The 17,997-nt window shown below is 51.5% G+C and overlaps 1 protein-coding gene across 5 annotated transcripts; it reads right to left on the bottom strand.

Moving 5' to 3' along the window:
• Nucleotides 1-2,911: 2,911 nt before the first annotated feature.
• On the bottom strand, nucleotides 2,912-17,359 carry PAQR8 (progestin and adipoQ receptor family member 8). Of its 5 annotated transcripts, none has more exons than XM_042883542.1 (2): nucleotides 17,342-17,359; nucleotides 2,912-8,080 (listed from the first exon to the last, which is right to left on the bottom strand). In XM_042883542.1, exon 2 carries the CDS (start codon nucleotides 8,056-8,058, stop codon nucleotides 6,997-6,999), a length of 1,062 nt encoding a protein of 353 aa, XP_042739476.1. In that variant the 5' UTR covers nucleotides 8,059-8,080; nucleotides 17,342-17,359; the 3' UTR covers nucleotides 2,912-6,996. The 5 variants fall into 5 exon arrangements, with proteins under 5 accessions (XP_042739476.1, XP_042739478.1, XP_042739477.1 ...); XM_042883544.1 differs by having other exon boundaries at nucleotides 17,347-17,358; XM_042883543.1 differs by having other exon boundaries at nucleotides 17,337-17,353.
• Between the last annotated feature and the right edge of the window lie 638 nt (nucleotides 17,360-17,997).

Below are 17,997 nucleotides of genomic sequence, written 5' to 3'. Positions count from 1 at the left end.
GCGCGCCCTGTGGGGCTGGGTCCCGGGTGCCGCCGGCCGCGTTGTGTGCAAAAACGGCCGCCTTGGGGCCGGGGAAGGTGTTCCTGATCGTATTTCTCTCATTTGAGACGTCCTTCAGCCTGCTGCAGGCTGCAGCCTTGTTCCCCGCGCAGTTGGGTCTGTGTGCGTGGGACTGAAACAGTGCCTGTCTAAAGAACCGGCGGCAGCAGCCTGGCCTCCCGGTGGGAGAAAAGGAGGGGCAGATCTATACCTCGGCGCTCAAAATACTCAATAGGAAAAGAGCTTGTGCTCATTTACCGTCTGCTATGTATATATACATACATCTTAGCTGTGAGATAGGGGGTTGTGACACTGACACGGATTCCAACGTGAGTTTTCACGTTTAGGAAGCAGGAAGGGAAAGTTCCTGTGGAAAAGTTGCTCTGAAGTGTAACAGATAAAGAGAGTCACATCAATCACCATGGAGAAAAGAGGGTTTTGTGTTTCTTCCCCTTGGTGCCTTTAAGGCAGAGCAGGCTGTGATTCACAGGCAGGCAGCAGGATCTGAGAGTTTGTAAGCAGAAGTCAAGCAGAGAGAAACACAGACAAAAAACAGCAGGGAGAGATAAAGGCGTCTGATGAGCTCAAAAAAGGGAAATAACTTGAAGGCCAAGCAGGGCTGAAAGGCAGCAAGCAGACAGTGAGGAACTTGGATGTGGGCGATGGGGCATAAGCAATGTCTGATTGCTGCTGCTGTGGTATCCAGACGTCATTCAGCAGGTATCTTGGGCACAACAAGGGCCAGTGCCTTCCTCAGGGAAGGAAACTTGCCTCCTTGGGCCGTGTGTTACTCTGTAAGGTAGTGACAGCAGCTTTTTTACAAGGCTGCATGGCAAAGTGCCTCTTATGCACAGCTTGCAGTGGGGCAGGAGAGCTGCAATCCCACAGTTTGCAGGGGCGAACTAAAGCAAAGAGAGGCCATGAGATTTATGCAGGGTCACAGAGTAGAAGCTTCGGCTCCAGACATGAGCAGGGACTGGATCAGAACACTTCAGATCCTCTGAGTGTTTGAAGGCAGATGGGGATGAAGAAAGTTGTGGCAGAAAGGGGCATCTTTGACACCAACTTCTGTACATTCAGATCAGTCTTGGCATGGTTAAGACAAGCCTCGTCAGCCTCTTGCATCTCTACAACTCTGCTCATGAAAAGCAAAAGGATCAGTGTTTCCTGTATCAAGATTTCCTAGCTCTTACCTGCTTAAAGCCCATGTGTTTTGGAGGAAAGGCTGTGCTGTTACGTCTATTCACACCCCTGTAATGTATGGCAATAAACAGCCCAACCTGTGAATCCCCACGCTACAGGAATGGCCGATGTTTCAGTATGCCCCATCTGTGCTCTGAGGGATCCAAGGACTACTTACAAAGGGTTTGTTAAAAAACACTTTGAGGTATGGGCTTGCTGGCAGTAGGCTGAAATGTGATACCCACAAGCCTGGTAAAATCAGGGATTCATAAATCAGAATGCTGTCCCGCACTGCTCTGTTGTCATTTGTACATTGCACACTTGGATTTTTCCTTTCTTCCACACGCCATCTATTCCTCTGGCCCCAATTTGATAAAGGCATGTGAGGGTGCTGCTAAAAAATGAGCTTAGCGCTCTTCACCTCATAGCTAGAGGAACTGCTTTTGATGGAGAGCGGATCTTACCTCCAACCTGAACAAAGCAAACAATGTCAGAATAAATAAGCTATCACTGGGGACAGCTGCAGAGTTTAAGACCCAGCAGGTGGCTTAATCCCTTATGTTTCAGGTATGTTCAGTCCTCATTTTCACGCTGGATGAACATACTTCTCTCTCTGGATTCAGCAGGAGCAGCAGGCAACGTGGGGAAGCATTCTTCCCCTGACCTACTTGCAGAGCCGAGCATCAACAGCTGCTTAACAAAAGAAAGAAGGAAATATCTCATTTGGAGCTGCTCGCTGAGGCTCTGCCTCATATTCCCAGAGATCTGCAAGGATAAAACCAGGCAAAGATTGCCTTGGGGTAAAAGAACTCTCTCTTCTGACGTAACTGAGAATATCTGCAGCAATATCAGGTGCTCGAGATCATACCTTCTCTCTCATTCCCCCCTCTGTGTGAAGGAGACAGACCAAAATGCTTTGTTCCTCTGCCTTGGAAGCTCTTGTATTTTTTGCATTTGACTTCATCTGCTTGGGATAAGCCCGTTCCCTCTGTTGCTAATAACAGTCTCTAGCTTTCCAGGCACTGAGGAGTTGTATGCGTAAAATCAAATAGGAAAGGCCACGTAGGAAGTGCATTCCCTGGAGCAGTACTGCCAAGCAGCATACCACAAGCCTCTATTTTTGTTTCTTGTTAACAAGGTTAACAGCCTTGTTGTTCTGTTTTGCTATTTTGTCCCATTCTTCTTCAGCTTTTACTTCATGGAAACATAAAACCTTGGCTTCATTTGTCTGGCAAAATCCCTGTCACTTACGCAGAGGGCGAGACGTTTGCAAAGCACATCCCTGGCTCGGAAATGCATCTCTCTGCAGGGCTGGCTGCACGCCCGCTTGAGTGGGAGCATTTTTTCTCTAAGCCTGTCTGCAGAGTTCCAGCAGGGCCTGCAGGCTGTGCTTTCGTGGCACTCGGGCCTCTTGGAGCCACGAAGGTGAAGGCATCTCGCCCTCTGCTGGGTGGAAGCACAGCAGTACAGAGGCCTTGCTCTGTATGCGACGATAAGAAATAACGATTGAAATGACTTGGCACAGTGCTAACAGAAAGAAAAAGAGCTGACTTCCTAAGTGACTGAAATTCACGCCGATGGATATCCTAGAGGTGGGGCATGTATTGCAATTGTGTGTGGCCGTGCTTTCTTCCTAATGATTCATAACCTTCTGTACTTGTGCATTTGGGAACTTCACACCACACCGATCTTTTTACTTTCACAGTTTTGTTTTGTTTTGTTTTTCACTGGAGGTTTTTAAATAATGATCAGTACAGTACAAAGCTTAAAACATTACCAATGTTTTCAACAATACAAAGTCAGCAGATGGAAGGTGGGAAGGGGATGGTTAATATCTAACCCCCAGACCCTTCTCTACTTCCCAGGGGAAAAAAAAAAATACAAACTCTTTTTGTCCTTCTGTTTAGTAACAAACAGTGCTTAAAAATAATCTTGTCAGTAAAAAATGTAAATTGCAAGGCACATGAGGAACCCGTCCTTGCCCTGCTACACAAATCACTAGGCAAAAAATCCAAGTTTAAGGCGAGTTTAAGGTACCTCTCTCCATCCTCCCCCTTCTGCTCCACCACAGACCAGCAGATAACAAAGAGGCTGCCCCTGGTTCCTTCGGTATAAATCCCTGCAGGTAACAGCATAAGGCACATTGGGATGACTGCTCAGCTGACCTGCACAGATCCAACTTGTGAGATCTGCTACAGTACCATCGTAGGGCCAGAGATTCTTGAGGGTGAGGGCCTTCAGGATCCAAAAAGTGCTTAACTCCCTGCCACCAGGACACCCAACCCAGCCGTGCCTCCTCAAAGGAGCACCAGGATGGACGAAGCCGTGCTCCAAGCAGCGAGCCCAAAGGAGAAGACCCTGGCAGGCTCTCAGTTTAGCACAGCTGCACTTTTACTGTCTCAGCAGCTCTGGTCTCCTCTAGATCAACAGCACAGTTCTCAGGAGGGCACTGGCAGCCACTTCCCAGGTCCTTTTCTTGAGGTTGAACAGAGTGCTCAGCATGTTGAGTTTGCTCAGGTAGGCAGCCGGGTGCGTAAGGCACAAGTCCTGGGGTGAAGGAACAAACCTCTTTGTTGGAGGCAGACGAGGAGGATGGAGACAGAGACAGGGGAAGCTCCAGTGTAGACAAGTCCCTTTGGACACCAGGGGTGCACCCTCACAGCAGCAGCAATTTGGGTGGCAGTTGCCTGCAAAATTGACCCATCATAGTAATGAGGAAGTCAGCTCCAGGTCTGAGTGCAGGGCCACGCGGGCACGTGAGTGGCTTCACTTGAGGGGTACCATGGGGATATGCAGAAACACCACTACTGTCACACCACAGTTGATTCAGAAGGAGAAGTTCCACTTCTGCTGTAGCACGGAGATGACATTTGACCAGAAATACCTCGGGAAATTCATGAAGGACCTCCTCCTACCCTGCTGTGAACTGGACAGCATTACTGCAATCATCCTTCTTCATCCAGGGGCTGGACATCACATATTTTCACAGCCTTAGAGAAGCAAACGCCTGGGTGACCCCTGTCTTTTGATACCAGTATTACTAAGTGATAACAGCACAGTCTGCTGTTAGCAGCAATGCCCACTCCCTTCGTTTTAGTTCAGAACAAAACTGTGGACCGGCCTGTAACTGGCTTATTCTCTGTTATCTGCCACAAAAGCAAATTTGGCTGTGAGAAGCAGCCTACCTGCTCCTACTGGAAGTCCTCTCCCAAACTGAGAGGAGACCCACGTGTGCAAGCAGCACTGCTGGCCAAGTAAGCTGGCTGGATGTTAAAACCAGGAGAAAATCACTGACATTTTTTCAGTAGGGTTGCTTTTCTGCTGGTCCATCTCCCAGCCATTTTCTTGCTCCATAGTCAGATAAACCTCTGTGCAAAAGGTGCAGTGTGAGGAGGGGTGAGTCAATAAGCAGCGTAGGAAATGAAGTCATTACCAATTTCTGAGTGCTCCTAAGCTGGGCTAGATGTGAACAAGGAAGCCCACAGTGAGGGGAAAGGGTGGACTAGATGACTTCTCCAAATTTCTCCTGTGATTTCTTCTCTTGTGATCAAAAATTGCTCTCCTCATCCTTTAATTTATCAATTAGGCCAGAGTTTCAGGTTTGTGCACAAAACCTTTCTTTTTGTTGCAGCCAGGTACCTATTGAGAGGTGAGTTTTCAGAGATGTTGTTGTCTGGCCCCCATGCTCCTCCAGCAGCACGGCATTACTTCCTTCAAGCTAATCTTGACCCAGCTAGGACGCTCTGTAGATAAAAAAAGCCAAAGGCAAAACCTTTCTGGGTATTAAATCAGGCATGCGTGCACATGCACAAACACATCTCAATAATTAAAAACCAGATCAAGTGCAGAAATCAGTGCTTGCCTTGACAAATCATCTCCCCAACCCTAAAGTCTTCCTGCTCGACACCAGCAACCACCGTTCATTTGCCTGCCCTTGGATTCAGATCTGTGGCTGGAACTGATCCCGCATCTTTCTTGCTTTCAGTGAAGATTTATGTATCGTGGTATAGATGTCAGGACATTTGAGGCTTCAGCTCTTCTGTAAGAATACAGCTGGAAGGACTCAGAGTTGACTGTGAAAAACGAGCAGTACGCTGACCAGAAGGAATGTAGTCTGGAATCTATCTGTATAGGCTCAGAGCATCCAGTCCTGTAAGTGCTGCTAACTTCAGTGCCACAGTATGGCTCCATACCTCAAATATCCCTCCAGCAATTACAGAAGAGATTCATTTAGCTGAGGACACCGTAAAACAACCCTTCCTGCTCTTTGGACAGCAGTGACCCGCAGACACCAGTGTTCCTGACCACTATATTTGCTACTCCACACAAGAACCTCCAAGTTCCAAGGACAAACCCATTCCAAGGTTACAAAACACCTTAATTCTGTCAACCTGCTCCTGCCTTTTGCCATTCTACCTTCATCTAATGCCGATAAAAACATGCCTGATTCAAAGCCCCATCAGTCGGAGAAGAGCAACCTTGCAGATTCACGGCCATCTTTCCCACAGGGTCCACCAAGGGTTGCTTGGCATCCTGAAAAGGACCATTAAAAAGGGAATAAAGGCTCCACATCCACTTCACTTTCATCCTCTTTCAGCCATGACCATTCCTAGGAGGCCCAGGGCCCAGCGGCTTTCCCATACCAGACAGATCACACCCAAGTTAGTTCTGTGCTGCATGGTCAGAATTGGAGGCCAGTCAGACTCCCATGGCAGATGATACAGGATCAGGCTTTGCAGGAATGTATGAACATGTCACGCAGGCAGAAAAAGAGGCACTTCTCTCTACAAATGCATTTCCCCTCCCACTGCCAGCATCTTGAATGCTGATCGCTGGTCGCAGGGGAGCTCAACCTCCACTACTGCTACTGAGAAAAGCTACGAAAATCAGCTTCAACCCGTTCTAGGGCCAAGTCCTCAAGGGCAAGTAAGCACTTAAAATGGAAGGCAGGAGCCTCTGAAGAGCTGGGACAGCCTGCTTGGGCTTTGCTAAGCAGTTTCACCACAGATGGTGCAACCGTGCAGAAAGAAAAGATACAGATGACCCAACATCCCCAACCAGGGGGTGGCTGGGCCACAGCAGCGCCTGGCAGATGTGGGGGCCAGGTTCAGTTCCAGTTGATTCGAGAGGACTCTAGGTCGAGTCTTGGTCTGCAAGCATGCTTTGCTGATGTCACCTCAGCAACCTGCTGCTGAGATACTTCAAGGGGTCATAGATAAAATCTGATTTAGCTGAGCTGGAGCTGGGAAAGGATTAGTCCAGCCACTGTTACACACGCCCTTGCGAATGAACCCTAGAAATGAAATCTTACAACTGCTTTTGATGTTAGCAAGTCTCTCCTCGGCCAGCAGAAATGGCAAACCCCAAAGATGTCAACATGTCCACTCGGAGGCCTCATGGTGGGTTCTCCCTGTGCTGTGTGCCCTAGAAAACCCTTCTGCAGTTGCACAGCCCTCTGGCTACCATCCTTCACGTTCGGTGAGGTATCTCCCACAGGTTCACTAGAGAGAACAAAGAACCTCTGCCTATTCCAGTATCCTTGGTTAAGTGACTTTTGTGGCTTAAAACACCCCATGTCCCCCTGCATGGCAGAAGGCAGCTCCTGCTGTGAAAATGCACCCAGCATGAAGCGTCCAGCCCTCCACCCCAGTCCAAGGTCCAGGTTAGTCACAGTGTGTTAGGCAAATAAGCCAGTTATGCCTCTAAGATGCTATGCCCCTTTTCTTATTATTTTTTCCTTTTTGGGTGGTGTCATGCCCATCATCTTCACGATTCTCAGGAGTCCTTTTTAGCCAGGATGGCCTTGATCCTGCATCGCAGGATGTAAGCTGTGATGGCACTGCAGGCCACCAAGCCGAAAAAAGAGACGCAGGAGAGATAGATGGAGAAAGGCCCGTGTCTTTTGAGGAAGATCTCCTGCCTGTTCTTGTAATCCAAACAAATGGCCTCCAGCTGCGATAGGGTGCAGATAGCCAGGAAGGCGTGGAAGATCTGGTGGGCATGGCCAACGATATCACAGGAGCCAGGGAAGTACTTCTCAGGAACCGGGCAGGAGAAGAAATAAGCACTGATAAGGAAAAACAGTATCTGGTACGTGTGGTACCAAGCAGCATCTTCCTGACAGCCCCCCAGGTGACACACGACCACCCGGTGAGCGACAGGACTGATATCCAAGATGAAGGCCAGCCCGGCTGGGATCACCTGGCACATCTTCCTCATGATGGGGTAAGGCCGTCGGTACCGGTATTTGGCGTAGCAGCATCCAGCACACGACAGCCAGCCACAGAAAGCAGCTGCTGGGAGGAAGAAAAGCCAGAATTTGTCATACCATGCCTGGTCGGAGCTGTAGTAGAAGTGGGCCAGGGCACTGCCGTACTGGTAGGTGCTGACCCCGACGTAGTCCACGAAGTAGAAAGTGTAGTGGTACAGCTCTGACTTGGACTGCAGCAGGTGGGCCAGGAGGCTGCAGGTCAGGTAGGTGACAGAGGAGAGGACAAAGATGAGCAGAGGCAGAGACCAAGCATCCAGGTGTAGCTGCTCGCCTTCCACAAACGCTTTGAACCTCAGCAGCACGGCCAGCGCCGCCAGGAGATGAGTCCAGACGTTGACCACCTCGTTGTGCTTCTGGAAGAGGCTGAGGAAGTAATACCTCCAGTCCTGCCCAGTGGGACGGTACCCGGCGTGGATGTACGGCTCACGGAAGAGCTGTGGCACCTCTCCCTGTGGGACGGTGCACGGCATCTTGGGGAAGCCATCCTCCAGCAGGCGGGGAAGGCGGCTGAGCTGCGGCCCGCTGAGGGACAGCGTGCTGAGGCGCTCCAGGATGGCCGTCATCATGGGGGGACGTCGTCCTCGTGCCCTGCAGGAAGGAGAGAGGGAGGAAATGTTAATGGGAAGGCACTGGGAAAAGAGCGTGGCAGTGCCGCTGGGTGAGACACGGCACGGTGCAAATACCAGGGAGAATTTATCCGCAGAAACAAGGGGGATGCACAGGAACAGGCTGCCCGGGGAGGTGGGGGGTCACCGTCCCTGGGGTGTTCAGGAACCATGGAGATGTGAGGAACACGGCTTGTGAGCGTGGTGGGGTGGGCCGCAGTTGGACTCAGGGATTGCAGATTGCTTTTCCAAACGTCACGATTCTGTGGTGATATCAAGATGCAGGCCCTGCCTGGAGAGGCAAAGGAAAGGGCTTTTCTGGACTAGGCAGACCTGAATTCAGCACACAGGAGGATGTCTCTGTGGTTCGGCCTAGATTAGATAGAAACAGAAACATGACATCCTGCCCTTAGTCCCCACCTCCTTGGCAGTCTCATGGGGCATGTTTAGGGCTAGCTGCCAATAAGGGGGTGCAAGAAGCAGTTAGGGGAGATTTTACAGTTCAGGAGAGATTTAGACTGCATTTAAGGAGTTTTTTTTTTACAATAAGAGTAGTGAAGCACTGGAACACAGTGCTGGGTGCCCCATCCCCGCAGGCACCCAAGGTCAGGCTGGACAGGGCTCTGAGCACCCGATGGAGCTGTAGGCGTCCCTGTTCATTGCAGGGAGTGGGACCATACGGCCTTTAATCCCCCTTCCAACTCAAATGATTCTCAAGCACCTGTGAAGGGGGTTTTTCACCCTTTCAGCCAGAACAAACCACTCAGGGACAAAACAAGGACATGACGATTCATCGAAGGGTAACTTGCTTTTCTTTAAGTGGATTTGCAACCAAATCCTGGAGGCTACAAGTAAGGCTGGCTTTCCTGCCACATAATTTGCAGATGGGGTGCATGCCCAGGCCTGCAGCAATCAGTTGGGCAGAGGGGAGAGAATTCCGCAGCCCTCATTCCCCCCTATGGAAGAGGCAGCAGGACGGGAGATGACAGTGAAATGAGAGGAGCTGGGCTAGATAACCTCACAGTGCCGACTTCACCCCTAATAACCTGTTTCCCTTCCACCCAAGAAGCTTCTCTTCCCTGCTGGCATTTACAGTACATTAAAAAAAAAAAAAGGAAGAAAAAAGAACTCATCACACACGACTGTGCTTAGACTGAATCTGCTGCTGATGAAGCAGGCTCTGTACTCGTGTCCAGCCAACACTGCATATTTGCAGGACTGGGGCTGGACTCCTAAGCTCATTTACACCCAAGTGCATAGAGACGACCAGAAAGTAAGTAAATGTTAATGAGTATTTTGCATGAGTGTGGGAAATGCTTTATTTTTCTTTTGTAGCATCTGCTGTGAGAGGCAGAGGACTGCTCTGAGCAGATACACACCAGGAGGCCCTCAGCAAGCTGGGGACACCGTATGATGTTAAAAACCAAGAGGAAGTGAAAGCAGAGATGGGAGCTGACGAACAGTCCCAGGGTGAGATAGCACAAAGAGCCAAGTCTGAGCAGACTCTGCACTGGCTTGCAAGTCCCACTTCCCCTCACAACTCAAAGCTTCTGATAACAGACAAAACATTTTCGCTTTACTTCCTTGTTCTAGCAGATAGGAGCTGTCACAGCTGACATAGTGCATTTTCCAGCCAGTTCTTTCTCCTTGTACTTTCCAGGCTTTCTTCGTTAGCATCTCTCAGGCCTGTTTGGTTTTTTTCCTTCTTTGCCACATAGAAAGTGGCTGCTGTGTCTGCTGGAGCAACCCTACAAGAGTTGGAAGGAAAGGTGGTTCCTAAAATGGAGTAATGTAGTGTCACAGCTGTGCAGAGCTGAAGGCAGAGCCCTCACTGAGGGTCTGACATTGGCAGATTCCCTTTATTCCTGTCCTAAGGGGGCAGACCCATGGTGGAACATGTGCTTCATTCAGCAGCTTGTGTATTCCTAGGGGATACGTGCCAAAATTTGGGAAGGCAGATTTGAACTCTGAGGGGATGGCGTGAAAAATGGACAACACTCCCCGTCCCCAGTTCCAATGAAGGCACATTCATTTGATACAGTCTGTTCTGACTCCTTATTGCTGATGGAGAAAGAAAAAATTCATTCATTCAACTTAATCTAGACCTCAGCTTCAGGATAAAGCAGAGCCCAGGCAAGGAGAGCAGCTCTGGCTATGCAGATTGCAATATTCCCCCTCTGTTGCCCTATCTGAATGCTGTTCTAGCTTCAAGTACAACAGCACAAGACTATATGGGCAGCTGTGGGGAAAGCTATCTCCATCCTAGGCAGAGCCAACACACAGGTTAATGGTTGGACTGGACCATCTTGAAAGTCTTTTCTAACCTCAGTGATCCTATATCTCCTGTGGATGAGCTGGACAGGACTTGAGGCTGAGCACAGTGTGGTGGGAAGGGCAGGAAGGCTTTATGCACGTTCTACCGAGATGATGTTTGACTTTCTGGTCCAGGTGCAAAGAGGCTACATGAAGCCTGTGTGTATTCACATCCCCAGGCAGGCTCTGCAGAACTCCCCATGAACTGGTGGTGTCCCTCCAGCACAGGCAGTTTTGAGCTACGGAAAGCAGCTTCTCAGGGTTTTGAGCACGATCCCATGACCCAACCAGGACGATCCATTTTGCAGCAGCATGCCTGCTTCAAGGACAGGCTCTCTGGGGTCAGCATGCATCATGTAGAGCCCCAACCCATTGCCAGTACACCACCAGGCTGCCCTGGTACTGCAGCAGTACTGATTGCCTCTATGTGCCTAGGCATCCACTGCCTCCATATGATGCGGAAGGGTGTGAGTATGGACTCTGAAACGCTTTGGGCATCCTAAACTCATCTACCTGTCTGTCCACCTGCTCCCATGCATTTTCTGCCTCTCACACCATTTGCTCTGATGGGACCCAAGCAAGAGGGCTTACCATAGAACTGTCCAAATTGGAAGAGACCTTTCAGGAAGGGTCCTCTAGGCCCACTCCCTGCACTGAGCAGGGACACCCACAGCTCCAGCAGTGCTCACAGCCCATCCAGCCTGACCGTGGCTGTCTGCAGGGATGGGGCACCACTGCCTCTCTGTGCAACCTGTGCTCCTGCCTTACAACTCTTACAGCAAAGAAACTTTTTCCAATTTAAACTTGCCCTCTTTTAGTCTGAACCATTTCCCACTGTCCTATCACCTAACTTCCAGCATTTGCTCTGATATAACCCAAGCATGGTGGCTTGAACTCCGTCACCCAGCATCCCTTTAACTAAGCATGGTCCAAGGATCTGGGTTTCCTGCAGGGGGTTCAGTGCTGCATCTTCACCTCAACTCAGCACAATGCTGCAAAACCCTCCAGGAAGGTGCATAAGCACCAAAAGTGGTGCTCATGATGACAAGGTGCAGGGAGAAAGGGCTCCCAGAGCTCCCCAAAAGATGGAGGAGACAAACACTCGTGCTGACACCGGGACATCAGAAACTGAAAGACCTGGACAAAGCCTGGATTGCACAAGCAAAGAGCAGGGTGCAAGGATGCAGATGGGTGCAAGGGGCACGCTGTGATTTCCACTGCCCCTGGCATGCCTGCTTTGCATGCTGATGAGCATATGAAAGGGACAGCAGCATCTGTACCAGGCACAGGCTGGCTCTGGCTTGCACACCAGGATTTTGCCATGGTCTCATCTTGGATACAGCAAGCATCGCCCTTGAGCAGTGCTAGGGGAAGGCTGGGAACTGAGAGCAGAGATTCTTCCTGGCTGGGAAACGCCAGGTTTTACAGTGCAGAAGGAGGGGCAGACATTTTTTCAAGCTAACAGTCCCGAAATCACCAGAAACACATGCGGTGCTCAGACAAACAGTGAGTAAATCAGGAATCCGGCAGGCTTATTTTAAACCAAACTTGTGACACCGAGAAGCGAGAACAAGTTGGCAATTTGCAGCCATCATGTGATGGACAGAGCAACGAGCAACTAAAGAAAAGGGAGCGAGAAGGGGAATAACAACAAGAAAATAAGAGAGAGGAACCCCAAGGTCGGCACTGGCTGTTTTGCCTTCACAGAGCCCCTATTCTTTCCCTCCCGCGGGGGTGTCGGAGCAGCTGAAAGCCACATTCATCAGCAGGGCGCCTCGCTGCCATCCCCTCCTCACCCCCATCTCCGGGGGATTTCACTTATTTTGGCTGCTCCCAATTAAAAGCAACCAAGTATCGTTTGTTCAGGGACGGAGCTGCCAGGAGGGGGTGAGCGGTGCCCAGGGGGGATCATTGCAGCCACAATACGAAGCGCGGCCCAGAGGAGGAACGATCCCGTTCCAATTTTGCTCTCCCTTTCTTCCAAAGTAATTGGAAACTCGAGCTTTTTCCCAGCTCTTTTGCTTTTGGTCACAGCCTAATGGAAGGGTTTGAATGAGAAGATTTCCTGCAGGGTACGGCTGATTTTCCCACCAGCCCGGCCTCAGTGTTAACTCTGTAAGTCAGCCTGTAGCAGCTCCATGTATTGGCTTGCAGGATGCTGCGTGGGCATCAGGCATTGACACACACACATCTGCTTCCAGACAGGCAGCAATGCCTGGGAAACAAAGCAGAGGGGTCCAGAGAGCCCTGGGGAAGTCTTTAACAGGTGCGCTGTGTTTATAAAGAAAAGCAGTTGTGTACGGCGTGGAAGTAACAACAAATTCCTGCATTCCACTCATCTGAGAGCTGTGCAAAAGTCCATCGGCTGCACCACAGGTTGCTGTTTTGGAAACACAGATGAGAAATGGAGATCCTAGAATGGCTCATAGCAGCAATTCTGCATCCTCTCAGCACTGTCAGAAAAGTGGAGATCCTCCAAGTGCTCAGATGTTCTGCGAATTGGGTTTCCACCTCCCAGTACTAAAGAAGAATACAAATCATAGAATCATGGAACCATAGAAAATCCTCATCTGCCTGAAGAGAGCTAGGTGTTGTGCTCCTGATGTGCTGCTGTACCACACCAGGCCATGCTGGGACTGCAGAACAGAACATTACACTGAATATTTTATTTTCCTTGACACGTTTGTGTGCCCGCTTCCATCCACATCAGCCCAAGAGTTGTGTTATGAGTACTCAGCCAACAGGGACTCTGTGTGGGTCGGGATGCTTCAGAAAGAAACTGGTGATATAGAATCATAGAAGAATAGAATCATCAATATAGATCAATATAGATAGACATAGAATCATCAATGGAAGATACCTTCAAGATAATCAAGTCATAGAATCACAGGATGGTTTGGGTTGGCAAGGACATAAAGCCCAGCCGGCTCCTGCCGTGGGCAGGGACACCTCCCACAGCCCAGGCTGCCCTCAGCCCCATCCACGGCCTTGGGCATGGCAGGGATGAGCACCCACAGCTCTCTGGGCAGCAGTGCCACTGCCTTGCCTTCCTCATTGTGAAGCATTACTTCCTTACACCCAATCTATTTCTCCCCTCTTTTAGTTTAAGGCCATTACCTCTGGTCCTATCACTACACTTTTCGACAGAGTCCTTTCCACCTTCCCTGGAGGCCCCTTGAGGCATTGGAAGGCCACAATGAGAACTCCTCAAAGACTTCTCCAGACTCCACCCAGGTCTCAGCCTGCCCCCATAGGAAAGGTGCTCTACCCTCTGAGCATCTTCACGTCCTCCTCTGAATGCGCTCCAACAGCTCCATGTCCTTGTGCTGGGGCCCAGAGCTGTACGCAGTGCTTCAGCTTGGATCTCACAAGGCCCCACCACCAAGTCCAACCATCAACCTTACCTACTGAACCCCGTCACTAAACCATGTCTCTTAGTGATGTTACGGTGCAGTCACCATCCCTGGAGGTGCTCCAACTGTGGACACGTGGGTATGGCCAGCAGGCATGGTGGGGATGGGCTGACAGTTCACTTAGGGCTCTTAGAGATCCTCAACCTTAAGGATTCTATCATTCACTGGAGACCTTGAAAGGGGAAGCTGGAAAGTAATCTGAATTCTGCTAAGAAGCAAAGTAACCTAATGAAAATTTCACAGCGCATAGCCCAAATTCTACCTTTCTGTATATACTCACGGCACAGAGCTGAAGCAGGGTTTGTCCAAGTTTGTGTTCAATGGAACATTAATGCCTGATGATGACAGGACAGCATCCATTGAGGATGGTAGGAGATGGCAGGGTTCCCTTGCTGCTGGTGGTGGCATCTCCCCTGCAATTTCTGGTCAGAAAGCAGCTGGGCTGGCTGCCAGTTGAGCTGTGCGGAGCCATGAGTGCCCCTCAACGTGAGCTCAGCACTGCCTGCACCTTGGGCTGGATCCAGGAGATGAGAGCAGCAGGGACAGCAGCGTGAGCATTGAGCTCAGTAGGGATGGAGCAACAAGCTCTGCAGCAAAGTTTTGTGGACACAGCACCCTGCGAAGTCCTGAGGTATGCTGGGTACCCAACGTTAGGAAACCAAAGACTTGCATGTGGGATGTATTATTGAACCCAGATATCACGTGCAAGGGTTGGAAGGGGCCTCTGGAGATCATCTAGCCCAAACCCCCACCAAAGCACTTCCCTACAGTAGATTACACAGGAAAGCATCCAGGTTGGTTCTGAATATGTCCAGAGAAGGAGACTCCACCACCTCTCTGTGCAGCCTGTGCCAGTGCTCCATCACCCACAAAGGAAAGCTGTTTTTCTACATGTTTGTATGGAGCTCCCTATTGTCCCAGTTTGTGCTCACTGCCCTTTGTTCTGTCACTGGGCACCGCTGAAAAGAGCCTGGCCCCACGCACTTGACTCCCACACTTGAGATATTGATAAGCATTGACAAGATCCCTCCTCCAGACTGAACAGCCCCAGGGCTCTCAACTTTTCCTCATACAGGAGATGCTCCAACCCCCTCCACTGGACTCTCTCCAGCAGTTCCCTGTCTGTCTTGAGCTGAGGAGCCCAGAACTGGACACAGCACTCCAGATGTGGCCTCCCCAGAGCAGAGCAGAGGGGACGATCACCTCCCTTGCCCTGCCGGCCGTGCTGTGTGCAATGCACCTCAGCAAACCACTGGCCTTCCTGGCCACCAGGGCACACTGCAGGCTCACGGCCAACCAAGACACTGAGATTCTTCTCCGCAGAGCTCCTTTGCTGGAGATCAGCCCTAACCTGTACTGATGTCTGCAAGTCAACTCGCCCTTGCTGAACCCCACCAGGTTCCTCTCTGTCAACTCTCAGCCTGCCCACATCTCTCTGAATGGCAGCACAGCCTCCTGCTGCATCAGCCGCTCCTCCGAGCTCTGTATCATCAGCAACATTGCTGAGGTTGCATTCTATCCCTCCATCCAGGTCATTGATGAAGATGTCGAATGAGACCAGGCCCACAGGTTTTTCTTCTGACCTCACCACACCTTTGTTCTTTGCCCTTTCTACATTTGCTCACCAGTTTCTCCCCCCCACCCATGCACACACAAAGCTTTCAGGTAGGTGTGAGACACCAGGGAGCAGCCTGCACCCACCAGGTGGAGCACCCTGACCTACGGAAACAAGAGCAAAGCACACTCCCCATCAGTCACCTGTGCCTGCCACCTTGTTTGCACACTCCTAGCAGAGTTTTGTTGCAGCCACCCACATTCGATTTGGGAAACTCCACCTTGCTTTGGAGCAAACAGGGTTTAGGCATGCAGGCAGCTGTACCCTGCCAGCGAGCTGTCATTCAGTCATGCAGTGATGGAGTGGGGTGGCTGACCTGACCCGCTTCGCACGCCAGCACTGGATTGAGCTGAATGGTGCCACAGAAATGCCCATTTTTTCTCCCCACAGGCTGAAAAGGGAATTTGGATTTGTTTCAACCGCATTTTGCTTTCACAACCTCCATCTCCTCCTGCCACGTCTGTGCAGCATCCTTCCCTCCCATCGCTGTGCACACAGCATCCCTGGGGCCTCTTTGCCCCAAAAGCATTGCTAGAAGATGTCTCAGAGCCTCCAGGCTGAGGCTGCTCAGCTTTACTACAAAAAAACCATCACCCACAAAGAGCCTGATGCTCAAAAACATTTTGAAGGCTGCAGATTTTCGAGCTTGGCTCATCAGGAAAAAATGCCCATCCATCACGTGCGGCACCGCCGCTGCTGCGAGCAGGGAGAGGGGGAGGGAGGCAGCAAGCAGAGCCTGCAGCTGTGTGCCAGCCCTGTGAGCTGCCCTCCTCCCTTCACTCCAAGTCCTTGTCCCCGTCCTCCGAGGTGAGCAGAGCTGCCCTTCAGCTGCACACAAAGCCCCCAGCAATGGCAAGTGAGGATGGCTGATTTCCCCCTGCAAACATGGGATGCTAGGGATTTGCTAGGGGAAAATTAAAGCATAAACGCCTGGGGGACATAATATCTCATATGCAGCCCCATAAATCACGGCTCCTAGCAGCCTTCCAGGGCAACGCGCTCTTTCTGTGCTCTGGGTTTGCTGCACAGAGGGACACAAGCATCTCCTTGGCTCCAGGCACAGCTTCGATGTAAATACATGCAAGCAGCAACGCCTACAGAACGGCGATTCCCTCAGGCCAGGGCCGTTAAACAACACCTTTGTGGGAGAAAATGTGCAAAGGCGGGCGGTTGGGCTCAGCAGGGCCGTGCTTCTAGGAATTGTTTGTGATACCTGCACCCCTCCGAGCTGAGCTGAGAGCTGGAGCGGGGCGCTTGGCAGCTCGCCGTCCCCTCCCTGCCCCAGCAGCGAGCACAAACAGCCCCGCAGCCCGCATTCCTCTCCCGCAGGGCATCCAAATGTCCTTTCTCATGACCTTTCCATGACTGCAGCATCGCGGCGGCGCCCACGTCCCCATCCTCAGCCCTTCGGGTCGCTGGCCATGCAGTGATCTCCCAGCTAAGTGCCCCTCCGGCATGGAGGGGTACCTCATAGAATGGTTTGAGTTGGAAGGGACCCTTCAAGGCCATCTGTCCCACTCCCTGCACTGAACAGGGACACCCACAGCTCCATCACTGCTCACAGCCCATTCAGCCTGACCTTGGCTGTCTGCAGGGACGGGGCACCACCGCCTCTCTGTGCAACCTGTGTCAGCACTTCGGTGAACTCGTTTCCCAGCCCCGATCATCCCACAGCACCCAACAACCGAGCCACATCTCCATCCCACGGTGCAGAATAAAGACACCTGCAATCTCCCCGCAGAAGCGAGATGCTCACCTAAGGAAAACCCAACAGCAACCCTCAGCAGACAGCCCGGGGGAACCAAACCCCCCAAACCATCACCGCGGAACCTGAAGCGGTTCTCCTCCCTCTCCTTTCGCCCCACGTTCGCCACGAAGCCCGCTGTCCCCGCACTCACCGCACCGCACCGCACCGCACCGCACCGCCGTGTCCCGCGGCCGCCGCCTCCGGGCACCGCGCGCATGCGCACAGCCCCGCCCCGAACTGTCCCCGCCGGCCGGGAAGTGCGGCGGAACGCGACGCAGGGAGAGACGCGAGTTGTGTGTGTCTGTGCTCCTGTGGGTGCCGCTTCGAGGGTATCGCTTTGTTTGCTTGCCCCGTGACGTGTCAGCTGTGCTCCCAGCTGCACTGAGCTGAAAGCTTGGGATACTTTACACCCTGAAATGAATCACCCACTTCCCTCCCCCGTGGACAAACCCCAGGCGTGGTTCTGTTTGCTCTGGAGATTGCTCCCAGCAGGTTCCGACTCAGTTGGGCCAGGTTGAATTCACCCTGTCCGGTCCCCATCCTCAAACAGGTGTCTGCAGGGGGGTAAAATGGATGGGAACCTCTGATTTTGGGGGTGGGAGATGCTGTTCACCAAAATGGTTTGAGTTGGAAAGGACCCTTCAAAGCCATCTGTCCCAGCGAGCAGGGACACCCACAGCTCCATCAGTGCTCATCCAGCCCGACCTTGGCTGTCTGCAGGGATGGGGCACCACCGCCTCTCTGTGCAACCTTTGCCAGTGCATCACCACCCTTATTGCAAACAACTTCTTCCTTATATCCAGTCTCAATCT

This window comes from Lagopus leucura, unplaced genomic scaffold (genome assembly GCF_019238085.1).
Source record: "Lagopus leucura isolate 7727_CA_CO unplaced genomic scaffold, USGS_WTPT01 Super-Scaffold_100038, whole genome shotgun sequence".
NCBI lineage: Eukaryota > Metazoa > Chordata > Aves > Galliformes > Phasianidae > Lagopus > Lagopus leucura.
The sequence above is the reverse complement of the archived record's forward strand: the minus strand, read 5'-3'. Positions and strand labels throughout refer to the sequence as shown.

Coding starts and splice junctions, on each gene's coding strand:
- PAQR8 (XM_042883542.1), bottom strand. CDS start 8,058: ATGATGACGGCCATCCTGGAGCGCCTCAGCACGCTGTCCCTCAGCGGG.